The sequence below is a fragment of the Lagenorhynchus albirostris genome, chromosome 3 (genome assembly GCF_949774975.1).
Source record: "Lagenorhynchus albirostris chromosome 3, mLagAlb1.1, whole genome shotgun sequence".
NCBI lineage: Eukaryota > Metazoa > Chordata > Mammalia > Artiodactyla > Delphinidae > Lagenorhynchus > Lagenorhynchus albirostris.
The window spans coordinates 121900680-121914059 of NC_083097.1; the positions used below are offsets into that span (position 1 = coordinate 121900680).

Here is a 13380-nt window from a genome sequence, read left to right on the forward strand (position 1 = left end):
GACTGAAAATATATTAGTGGTTGTGCGAGGCTAGAGGAAGAGAGAGATGGCAAGTGACTATTAACCGCTATGGGGCTTCTTTTGGGGTGATAAAAATGATCTGGAAATAGTGACAATGGTTATGTAACTTTGTGAAAATACTGAAAACCACTACATTGTACACTTTAAAACAGTGGAATTTATGGCATGTGAATTGGGTTTCAATAAAGAATATATTTAAAAAGTAGCTGAAGAAAAAAGTTGTGTAATAGATAAGCATACGTATTTAAATATAAAGAAACAGGATGAAAGATGCACCCAAAAACTGCTGATAGTGATAGAAGGAAGGGCAGGTGGACATATGAAATAAGATAAAAGGAGGGGTTTCTATTCTGTCTCGTTCTACATCATTTGAATATGATTTGAATAATTTACAATGAAAATGTTTTAATTTATTACTTATTTAGTTTAAAATAATAAATTGTACAATAAAAATAACAAAAAATTTTTAATTCAAATCAAGTAAGTAAAATAGACAATGTTTGATTTTTGTTAGTCAACTCAACAAGGTATTAAGATCAACAGATATCTAAAAAACTAAAAACAGAACTAACATATGATCCAGCAATCCAACTCCTGGGCATATATCTAGAAAAAAACATAATTCAAAAAGATACATGCACCCCAATGTTCATTGCAGCACTATTTACAATAGTCAAGACATGGAAGCAACCTAAATGTCCATCGACAGAGGAATGGATAAAGAAGATGTGGTACATATATACAATGGAATATTAACCAGCCATTAAAAAAGAATGAAATAAAGCCATTTGCAGCAACATGGATGGACGTGGAGATTATCATACTAGGTGAAGTAAGCCAGAGAAAGACAAATATCATATGATATCACTCATATGTGGAATCTAATTTTTAAAAAGTGATATAAATGAACTTATTTTCAAAACAGAAACAGACTCAGATTTTGAAAACAAACCTATGGTTACGAAAGGGCAAATGTGGTGGGGGAGGGATAAATTAGGAGCTGAAGATTAACATACACACACTACTATATATAAAACAGATAACAAACAAGGACCTACTGTACAGCACAGGGAACTCTACTCAATATTCTGTAGTAATATATGGGAAAAGAACCTGAAAAAGAATGAATATATGTATATATATAATCGAATCACTAGGCTGTATACCTGACACTAACACAACACTGTAAATCAACTATACTCCAATAAAATTAATAATAAAAAAAAGATCAGCAGGTATCATATAAATGAGAGGATTTCAGAGAAATGTTTCTCCTCCTCAGTATATGTGGTCTTCAGAGGTTGAATATTTTCTTCTCCATGTTACAAAGAATGACTTTTTTGGACTCATAATGAATCTTAACATAATACTACATACACATACACATACACACACATACACACATACACACACACACACACACACACACACACCCCTACAGGTGCTGCCCCAACTCTCAAATAATCACACTGGACAGTACAGGTAAGAATAATTGAAGCTCATGTACAACAAAGAACAAACCTGACACTGCTATATTTTCTTACTTTTATCTCACCCAAGTACAAAATAAAATGCTCAAAATGCAACAGTGAGTAGTGGAAGCATTACTTACAGATTATATATGGCTGGCTACTTAGAAAAACCAACATAATCTAAAGACAAACTACTAGAAAAAAACCAGAGAGCTTAGCCATGTTGTTGATATATGATTGACCTACAAAAATCAACAGTATTTCTCAACATCAGCAATAGCCAATAGAAAATATAATAAGCAACAAACATATTAAATATTTAGGAATTCAGCTAAGCAACAAATCTCAATACCTCTCTAGAAAATAATTTTAAAATCCAATAAAGGACAGAGATGAGCGGAATAAATGGAAATTATAATAATTTTTAAAATGTAAATTTTCCCATAACTAATCTATAAATTCCCAATAAAATTTCAACTTGAACACCTTTGAGAAAGTCATCATATTTACTCTAAAATTTACATGGAAGAAGAAAGGTCAATGCATATCTAAATCAACTATAAAACAGAAAATTAAAAAGCTGGCCACCATATATAAAGACACACAATAAAGCCATAATAGCAGAAAAATAGACCAATGGAACAGAATAAATATCTTAAAAACACAATCATGTGTATAGAAACACCTCATATGAGAAAATGCAAATAAATATATTTGACAAAGTAAATATGATATAAATAAAAAGTAGAAGAGAACGGAGAGGGAAAATGAAAGGAGAATAATTTCAATGATGTTGCACAAATGTGGGATTTGACCTCCCAAATCCTTGCACTTGTAAAATTTGAAAATCTCATAAAGTTTTTATTTATTGAATTATCGGTATCAATATATCCCATATTACAAATTAAAACTGAGAAGCTATTTATTTACTTACAAATAACAATAATAAGTCTATTACACAAAAACATAAGCAACATTTTTATGAAAAACAATACTTTTCCCAAAAAATATAGTTAGAAGAGTGGCATCATTTCACATTTTTGCAAATCCCTTTAAGGTCTGGCTTAATAGAAGACACCTGAATTTTCATATGTGTTTCACACATTTCATTAGCTATCAAAGGGATAATATCATCACATATCATGTAGCCCCTGGAAAATGTTCATTTGCATTCATGACAGAGTGAGAGTGGAAAAGCAAAGTAAAGTCTTAGTATTATTATGAAAACAGTTTTGACATCACAGACCCTCTGAAAGGGTTTCAGGGGCCTCCAGTAGACCACACTTTGAGAACATCTGTTGTACAGATAAAAGGGAGGAGTCAAAGGATACATCAGAAACTGACACACCAGATAATAAAGGTTAACTAAGAAAACAGTAGAGAAGGGCATTTAAAAAGGTATAAGTACAGAGCTTATCAACAGATACCTAATCCTAATTTTTAAAAAAATGTTTTGTTATTAAGGACCAAAGCAAACACGTCACGTAGAGAAGCAGAGAAAATTTAATAAGATGAGATAGTAATTATAATTAAAATAACATGACAGAGACCCAACATAACAAGTATATTAATAAATGTGAGTTAGCTTAACTCATTTTTTAAGAGAAAAATATTTCCAAAATGACTCATAAAGAAATATCGAACCTTTGGTATACAAGAGCCACACCTGAAAAAAAAAAGTGATTCTGAAAGGCTAAACATATAAGGATGGATACAGGCACAACAGGCAAATGAAATCAATACGAAAGCAGTGTTCGCAATCCTGATATCAGTCAAAGTAGGATGCAAGCCCAAAACAAAAAAATATTAATGTGACAACAAGGGCACTACTAATGCTAAAAGCTGCAATTCAAAATAGAGCTATAATATTCAGAAGTGTCTATGCACCAAATAACTGAGCAATCATCTTCATAGAGCTGAAACTACAAGAGAAGCAAGTAGAAGTACACAAAAATACCCTGATAATAGACTTCAGCAAACTACTTTCATTATAACACAGGTGAAGTAGACAAAAAGTTAACAGGGCTATAGAACACCTAAACAACATTCTCAATAAAATAGATCTTATGGAAACATAGCAAACATTAAACCCTGATAATGAAATATATATTTTCCTCTCAAGCAGCACAGAACATTTACAAAATTGACCACTCAACTCTTAGGTCACAAAGAAAGCATCAGTAAGTCCTATGGAGAAGAAATATTACAAACCCACTCCCTAATTATAATGCAATAAAATAAGCAATAAATTTTTCTCTTAAATAAATATTAAGTGAAAGAGGAAATACAGCTCCAAATTTCAAAATTTCTAAAATATGATAATGAAACTACTACATATTAGAATTTATGGAATACATTCAAGCAGTAATCAGAAGAAAAAAATTGATTTATATGCTTATTGCAAACTAAAAATATATCTTTTTAGAGGGAACCCAGACATACGGAGGCCCTCCATGATATTCTGACGTTTACTCTCAAAAATTGTTTTTTAAAAGAACAGTAAAGTTAACCAAAATAAAGCACAAAGAAGAAAATAATAGATAAAAGTAAAAATTCATGTAGTAGATACCCAAAGCAATCTACAGATTCAATGCAAGCCCTATCAAACTACCAATGGCATTTTCACAGAACTAGAACAAAACATTTCACAATTTGCATGGAAACACAAAAGACAAAGATAGCCAAAGCAATCTTGAAAAGGAAAAAAGGAGCTGGAGGAATCAGGCTCCCTGACTTCAGACTATTTACAAAGCTACAGTAATAACAACAGTATGGTACTGGCACAAAAACAGAAATACAGATCAATGGGACAGGACAGAAAGCCCAGAGATAAACCCACGCACATATGGACACCTTATATTTGATAAAGGAGGCAGGAATATATAGTGGAGAAAAGACAGCCTCTTCAATAAGTGGTGCTGGGAAAACTGGACAGCTACATGTAAAAGAATGAAATTAGAACACTCCCTAACACCATACACAAAAATAAACCCAAAATGGATTAAAGACCTAAATATAAGGCCAGACACTATAAAACTCTTAGAGGAAAACATAGGCAGAACACTCTAGGACATAAATCACAGCAAGATCCTTTTTGACCCACCTCCTAGAGAAATGGAAATAAAAACAAAAATAAAGAAATGGGACCTAATGAAACTTAAAGGCTTTTGCACAGCAAAGGAAACCATAAACAAGACCAAAAGACAACCCTCAGAATGGGAGAAAATATTTGCAAATGAAGCAACTGACAAAGGTATAATCTCCAAAATTTACAAGCAGCTCATGCAGCTCAATATAAAAAAAACAAACAACCCCATCCAAAAACGGGCAGAATGCCTAAACAGACATTTCTCCAAAGAAGATATACAGATTGCCAACAAACACATGAAAGAATGCTCAACATCATTAATCATTAGAGAAATGCAAATCAAAACTACAATGAGCTATCACCTCACACCAGTCAGAATGGCCATCATCAAAAAATCTAGAAACAATAAATGCCGGAGAGGGTGTGGAGAAAAGGGAACCCTCTTGCACTGTTGGTGGGAAGGTAAATTGATACAGCCACTATGGAGAACAGTATGGAGGTTCCTTAAAAAACTAAAAATACAACTACCATATGACCCAGCAATCCCACTACTGGGCATATACCCTGGGAAAACCATAATTCGAAGAGAGTCAGGTACCACATTGTTCATTGCAGCACTATTTACAATAGCCAGGACATGGAAGAAACCTAAGTGTCCATCGACAGATGAATGGATAAAGAAGATGTGGCACATGTATACAATGGAATATTACTCAGCCATAAGAAGAAACGAAATTGAGTTATTTGTAGTGAGGTGGATGGACCTAGAGTCTGTCATACAGAGTGAAGTAAGTCAGAAAGAGAAAAACAAATACCGTATGCTAACACATATATATGGAATCTAAAAAAAAAAAAAACACAAAATTGTTCTGAAGAACCTAGGGGCAGGACAGGAATAAAGACGTAGATGTACAGAATGGACTTGAGGACACGGGGAGGGGGAAGGGTAAGCTGAGTGGAAGTGAGAGAGTGGCACTGACATATATACACTACCAAATGTAAAACAGATAGCTAGTGGGAAGCAGCTGCATAGCACAGGGAGATCAGCTCGGTGCTTTGTGATTACCTAGAGGGGTGGGACAGGGAGGGTGGGAGGGAGATGCAAGAGGGAGGGAATATGGGGATATATGTATACGTATAGCTGATTCACCTTGTTATACAGTAGCTACTAACACAACAATGTAAAGGAATTATACTCCAATAAAGATGTTAAAAATAAAATAAATTTAAAAGATAAAACCTTGCTGATGTTACAGACTTGTCACTCAGGACCTTTCATTACTGCCTCTGGCGTCTGGAAAATGCAAATTGAGTATCATTTTTAAAGAAAACAAGATGACAAATTAAAGTCCAGGCAGGTTCCTTTGCAATTACAACCTAACACTGCAACTGGTCCTTGTTAAAATGGTTCCATTAAATCCAACTGCTCAATTCCCTCTTTCAACGTATGGTATTTAACTGCTGCTACACAGTGAGGCCACACATTTGTTATAAAAATAAAATGCCAAAAATCACAACCACTTTGGCCTTTTTTTCAAAATAAAGTTTTTATCGAGTGTACAATATAGTGACAAGTGGGCTGCTCAGACCTGTTTTTTGAGAAAAACATTTTTGTTTGAATGTATGTACTGGTGAGGCAGAATAGATGCTAAGTGAATTGTGAAATGGACTGTCTTAACGTTACAACTCCCATACTCCTGAGCAAAATATTTGTTAAATGAACACTAAAAAAAGAGAGGGTGGCAGGTGGATAAGCAGCTAATGTGGAGATGTAATTCACAGAAGATATGTAAATGATCAATAATAATATGAGAAAACCTCAACTGTAAGCTCCATGAGAGCAAGGCCTTTGTTTTGTGAATTGTTCTACCTCTAGGGCCTTCTTCCACAGAGTTTGGAACATAGTAGATGTTCAATATTTGCTGACAGGATGAATAAACTTTCCTGGTATTCAAATAAGTGCAAAATAGAACCACAGTAAGATGTCATTATTCATCTAACATACCCAAAATTTTGATTTTGTTTTCCATGATAAAACCTAATGTTGGCAAGGCACAGAAGGAGAAGATTTCAGGTATGATTCTATTTTGGAAATTATTTGGAAGGGGAGGTGGGAGAAAAGGAGAGAGAGAAAGAGAGAAAATGGGGAGAAAAAAGGAAAAGAAGGGAGAGATGAAGGATCTCCAAGTTCATCTATTTCAACTCCCTCGTTTTACAAATGATGTCACTCATTTATTCAGGATGGGACCAAATCCCTGCCCTCAGAGCTGTCAAATGGAGGAGACAGACACTGAACAAAGTCATTAGAACGAGAAGTGCAGAGTGCTATGGGAAAGAGAAATGGAGCCCCAGCCTAGGGCGTAGACTCAAAGGGAGTTTCACAGAAATGACACTTCAGCTAAGACTTGAAAGACAGGTAGGATTGAAGTAGAGAAAGGAGCCCAATGACTTTGGACTCATAAAAAGTCAGTAGTAGTAAACTTAAACCCCTGAACAATGAACACTGGGGTGCATGTGTCTTTGAATTATGGTTTTCTCAGGGTATATGCCCAGTAGTGGGATTGCTGGGTCATATGGTAGTTCTTTTTTTAGTTTTTTAAGGAACCTCCATACTGTTCTCCCTAGTGGTTGTATCAATTTATAGTCCCACCAACAGTGCAAGAGGGTTCCCTTTTCTCCACACCCTCTCCAGCATTTATTGTTTCTAGATTTTTTGATGATGGCCATTCTGACTGGTATGAGGTGATACCTCATTGTAGTTTTGATCTGCATTTCTCTAATAATTCACCAGGACATGGAAGCAACCTAAATGTCCAACTACAGAGGAATGGATAAAGAAGATGTGGTACACATATACAATGGAGTATTACTCAGCCATAATAAGGAACAAAATTGGGTCATTCGTAGAGACGTGGATCGACCTAGAGTCTGTCATACAGAGTGAAGTAAGTCAGAAAGAGAAAAACAAATATTGCATATTAATGCATATATGTGGAATCTAGAAAAATGGTACAAATGAACCTATTTGCAGGGCAGGAATAGAGACACAGAGGTAAAGAACGGATGTGTGGACACAGGGGAGGGGGATGAATTGGGAGATTGGAATTGACATATATACACTACCATGTGTAAAACAGAGAGCTAGCGGGAACCTGCTGTATAGCACAGGGAGCTCAGCTCGGTGCTCTGTGGTGACCTACATGGGTGGGATGGGGGTGGGGATGGAGGTCCAAAGGGGAGGGGATATATGTATACATATAGCTGATTCACATCATTGTACGGCAGAAATTAATACAACATTGTAAAGCAACTATACTCCAAATAAAAAAAAAAAAAAAAACCCTGAACGTGACATACAAAAAAAGAATGCTATGAAGAAATGAAGTAAAGAATACAAACCAACCAGGAAACTTGAAACCCAAATGACAACACTGCAATGAGTTTTCTGAATTCTCTCCGTGACACTCATATTTCAGACTGAGTGCTAGAGAAGCCAGCAACCTGGAAATGCCAAGAGGCACAGACAAAAACAAAAACAACAAACAAAAACAATAAAAGCCTTCTCTCTCTAGGCAGAGGACCAGGAAAGGGGCAGCCTAGCAATCACTAGAAGAAAAGGCTATACAAAGAGATTCACTCAAGAACACTGTATTGATAAACCAAACATGATTTCTAAAATGTGTCTGAATAACCCCAAGGAAGGCCGCCACTCTAAAAGAACAAAGTTTTTTTTGAAAAGGAAGACTTAAGCCCTAATAAATCAATAATTACATTAAATGTAAATTATCTAAATCACCAATTAAAAGTCAGAGATTGGCAAAGCAGATTAAAAAACATGACTCAACTGTATGCTATTTATAAGAAATGGACTTAAAATGTAATGTTAATAAAAAGAAATATAGGCACTCCTATTAAAGGTACTCTAGCTAAAGGAAACTTCAGGGCAAAGAAAATTATCAATGACAGAGAGCAACATTATAAAATGATAAAAAGGTTAATCCAAAAAGAAGACATAGCAACCCTAAACGTGTTACGTACCAAACAACAGAGCTACAAAATATGTAAAGCAAAAATCTATAGACATAAAAGAAGGAACAGACAAATCCACAACTGCAGTTTGAGATCTCAGTACCCTTCTCTCAATAAGTGATAGTACAACTAGACAGAATATCAGATAGAATACAGAAGAACTCAACAACACCATTAACCAAGAGGAGCTAATCAACATTTGCAAAACACTTTCCCCAACAATAGCAGAATATCCATTCTTTTCAAGTGCCCATGAAACATATACCAAGGTAGTTTATACATCCTGGGCCAGAAAACAAATCCCAGCAGATTTAAAGAGTTGAAATCATAGAGGGTGTGTTCTCCAATCACAGTGTAAGCAGAATAAAATGAATTGCAAAAAAGACATCTATTTTTGACTTACCTCACTCAGTGACCACCTAGAGGGGTGGGATAGGGAAGGTGGGAGGGAGACACAAGAGGGAGGAGATAATGGGGATATATGTATGTGTATAGCTGATTCACTTTGTTGTAAAGCAGAAATTAACACGCCATTGTAAAGCAATTATACTCCAATAAAGATGTTAAAAAAAAAAAGACATCTAGAAAATCCCCAATTGGAAGACTAAACAACACACTTCTAAATAATCCATGGGTCAAAAAGAAAGTCTTGAGAGATATTTTTTAAAAATACATTGAACTGAATGAAAATGAAAATACACCATATCAAAATTTGTAGAACACAGTTAAAGCAGTGCTAGGAGGGAAATTTATAGCACTCAATGTACACATTAGAAAAGTGGGAAAATCTCAAAAGAATACTCTAAAGCTCCCACCTCAATACCTATAAAAGAAGAGAAAAATAAACCCAAAGCAAGCAAGAGACAGAAATAATAAAGAGCAGAAGTCCATAAAATACACCAGAAAAGCAACAGAGAAAAATCAATGAAAGAAAGAGTTGGTTCTTTGAAAAGACTGATAAAATTGACAAATAGAGCTTATCATTAAAGACCAGGCAGACATCAAAAAGATAATACGAAAATACTATGAACAACTCTACACACATAAATTTGACAATTTATATAATATACAGCAATTACTCGAAAAACACAAACTACCTCAACTCACCCAGTATGAAACAGAACATTCAAATAGCTCTACAACTATTACACAGACCACATTTGTAATTAAAAATCTCCCTAAAACAAAAATCTGAGGCCTGAATACTTTCACTGGCGAATTCTACCAAATGTTTAAAGAATTAACGCCACAGTCTCTTCCAGAGATTGCTGAGTGTTTACTATGTGCCAGGCACGGTTCCATTCCAACTGTTTTTACATGTCTGGAACTCATTTAATCCTTTCAACAACCCTATAAAATAGTCCCTATTATTACTCCACCCCATATGAGGAAAACGAAGCCCAGAGAGTTTATGTACACAGCTAGCACAGAGCATAACTAGGATTCTAGTTTAAACCTTGGGGCTATGCTTGAATCCAATCACATGCTCAGATTTCTTGTATTTTAATCTAATGCCAAATTTATTGTCAAACATCACTTTTGTGAAGGGAAATTCAGATCTGACCAGGATGTGCTATTTCAACAAAGAAGCTGGGGTAATACCAAAGTTGGCATTCTCAACAGAAATATGCGTTTTGTAAACAAAAATTCCTGCTATCAGCTGCCATACAATTTCCATCTACATGACAGTTAAAATATATCTGTAAACCAGAAAAGAGGTTTCTTCTTGGAAATGATAAGAGCTTCACTATAGCAGAGCCAGTCACACCACTATAATTACAAGAATCGAAACACTGCTTCATTAATTTTTCCCTGCGTTTGTTATTTTACCTCATCAAGACTAATCACCCCCCTTCCCATTGATTTTATCTAGCACCCTGGGTTAAACACTGCAGACAGCCTGGTTAGAGAAAGCTGTGGTTTATAGGTGCATCTGAACTGCCTCTGTTTAGGAGAAAACAGTATGTGAAAAACATTATATTGACAAATAAAATTTTCCTGACTAATGTTTTCTCTGAACAAAAGTGGAAATACAACTGCCCCCCAAAAAATTATAGTGAAAAATAATTTAAATTTTAATATTCAATAATTGCTCTTCCTACTTATGTTCTTCCTTCTCAACAACTAAGAGACATTAACTCAGCCCTCAAAATAGTCTGTGATGCCCCTGAAGGCAAGGTTTACCCATTTTATATTACAAGACCCTGGCAGACAAAGGCCATGCTGCTGGGAGGGAAGACCAACTCTGAGGGGCATGGGAATTCTGGGAGTTCCAGGGATTGGAGGTGGCCTACATCAGGGTTTCTCCAACTTTTCCAAAGAGGGACCTCTCCCCAGCAGAACAAGGCCCTGCAGTGTTTGAGGATGTACTAATTGCAAGTGCTTCTATCAGGCTGAGCATAAGTAATTATCATCCTTTGGTATTTCCATTATATTCAACCTAATATAACATCTGCTGCGTACAATGCAGCTTTCTAAGCAGTGTCCCAAGCAAAATGTCTTCTACGTCTCCTTTTTTAAAAATTAAGAATCCCGGGCTTCCCTGGTGGCGCAGTAGTTGAGAGTGCGCCTGCCGATGCAGGGGACACGGGTTCGTGCCCCGGTCCGGGAGGATCCCACATGCCGCGGAGCGGCTGGGCCCGTGAGCCATGGCCGCTGAGCCTGAGCGTCCGGAGCCTGTGCTCCGCAACGGGAGAACCCACAGCAGTGAGAGGCCCGCATACCGCACAAAAAATAAATAAATAAATAAAATTAAGAATCCATTCCAATCTTACCCTCTACGAAGTTATACATTTGTTTTAATAAAAATGTTTTCCCCACAAATCTTTGAGAAAAATGTTCTAAGAGGAACATTTTGCCCGTCTATCTTGTGGCTTCACACCTCCCTCACATAGACAGCCATACATTCCCGCTACAACTACATACCCTGCTTTGATTATATGAGGTGATACCCCAGGAAGAGGTTTCAGAGGCAGATCGAGGGAAATAAATGCCTGGCCAGCACTTTGCTATTCCCCAATTCTTCTCTGCCAAATCTCTGCCTTTGATAAGGCCCAAAAACATTGTTAGCATTTATTTTTCCAGGAGGAAATGGACTCATACCACTTGACAGAACGATTAACACCTAAGGAAACAAGTTATAATGCTAGCTCTAACTTCACACAGACAAAAAGACTACTTCCCATACTGGAATCGTTCTAATTGTATTCTGAGGCATAGTTTAATCCAATTTAAAACTGTAATTAAAAATCATAGCCATCTAGTGCCTCAGATGTGACTCCAAGTTTTCCAAAGGCTTTAAATCCAATCATCAAGATATCAGAAGAACTGTACTGAACTTTTTTCTGCTGTACCTATGGATATGTTCAGAAATTTTTTTTTTTAAGACATGAATTAAGGCTCTTAACTTCCATGCTATATCCCCCAACTCTGAAATGTCACTTGGGAAAGAAACTTTCAGACAGTAAAGGTTTCCTGGTAGTCACCCTAATGAGTGACAGGTATGACCTTGCACATTTCTCCCCCTCCTTGCCCCAAATTCTGTTCCCATTTACAATAATGTTACGTGGGGGTAATTCATTCATTAAAATATTTCTGGCTACTTTTGTAAACCTCTTGTCCTGAGGACCAGGGGAATTTTTTTTGGACTGACTGACAAGAATGACTTTGGTTTTGACTACACTAACGACTACATCCTTAAACACAAATAACAGAGGAGCTTCAGCCCAGAAAATAATTTCCGTTAAACTTCTAAAGAAACTGGCAATGGGATGATTTCAAAGTTTGAACAATTTAAGGACTTCTGAATTTAAGAAGACACCTAAACTCAAAATAGGAAAACAAAAACATACAACTGAACAGTTAGCATTTTCCTTTGTCATCGGATCTAGATGCTCATCCTGGCACCTACACAAAGAAGTAATGATTCCACCAGCAGCCTAACAGATGGCAGGCACAAAATGGCTCTAACCTTCTCTGAGAATGCCGCAGAAGAGCTCCATGAAGTTGAATTTAGCAGGATCGGGCTGCTATTTTCTCTCCGTTACCTCCTGCACAGCATGGCTGTCCATAGCTCAGAGCACTACATCTTAAGGTCTGGAAGTACAGTTACTCAGTTTAACCCTTTCAGACAAGTAAGGGTCTTGAGTTATTATGGAATCCTTTTTCTGCACGGGATTCTGTTCCACCAAATACAACCCAAACTTTTGATCATAACAAAGCAGGCTGAGCATGGTGAAATATTTTTAGGCTCTCTTTTCTTCTATTAGCATTTAAGAGACAGTGGAGCACCTTTTTCTTAGACAGTGAATTATATTTTTCTTAAGGACTAGAGGCAAAACATTAGAAAAAAAGAGTTCTCATACTGCAAACTCCTGCCAGCTAGCTTAAGGATAACCCCTTTTGGGAGAACAAACGTTACTTCTGAAGTTGACAGAATTGCTGGCCATGGCATCAGGATCACCTGGGGAGCTTGATGCATTCCTGATGCAGAGGCTGCAGCCTAGAATCTCAGGGGGTGGGATCCAAGCATCAGTATTTTTGAAGCTCCTCAGGGGGTTCCTATTGGCAGTCGAGGAATGTAAGAAATACTGCATGTTAAAAATTAAATACTGCATTTTAAATTTCTGTCAATTGTTTCTGTAAGTTAATTTTTATTCCGAGTCCTCACCACACTGGGTTTGTCATTCTTAGGACTCTACCCCTCTATCTGCCTCAGTCTCTCCAAGGCTCATGTTAAGGTTCTGGCGTCTGCAGGATTAGCCAGAACTA

General features: G+C 36.4%; 1 protein-coding gene across 1 annotated transcript in view; it reads left to right on the plus strand.

Moving 5' to 3' along the window:
* LOC132517905 (ubiquitin carboxyl-terminal hydrolase 25-like) overlaps positions 1 to 13380 on the plus strand; it is a 44524-nt gene that overhangs the window by 25967 nt on the left and 5177 nt on the right. Inside the window, 2 exon segments of the mRNA XM_060145942.1 lie at positions 6822 to 6997; positions 12501 to 12743. Of these exon segments, the coding sequence (XP_060001925.1) occupies positions 6822 to 6997; positions 12501 to 12743 (419 nt within the window).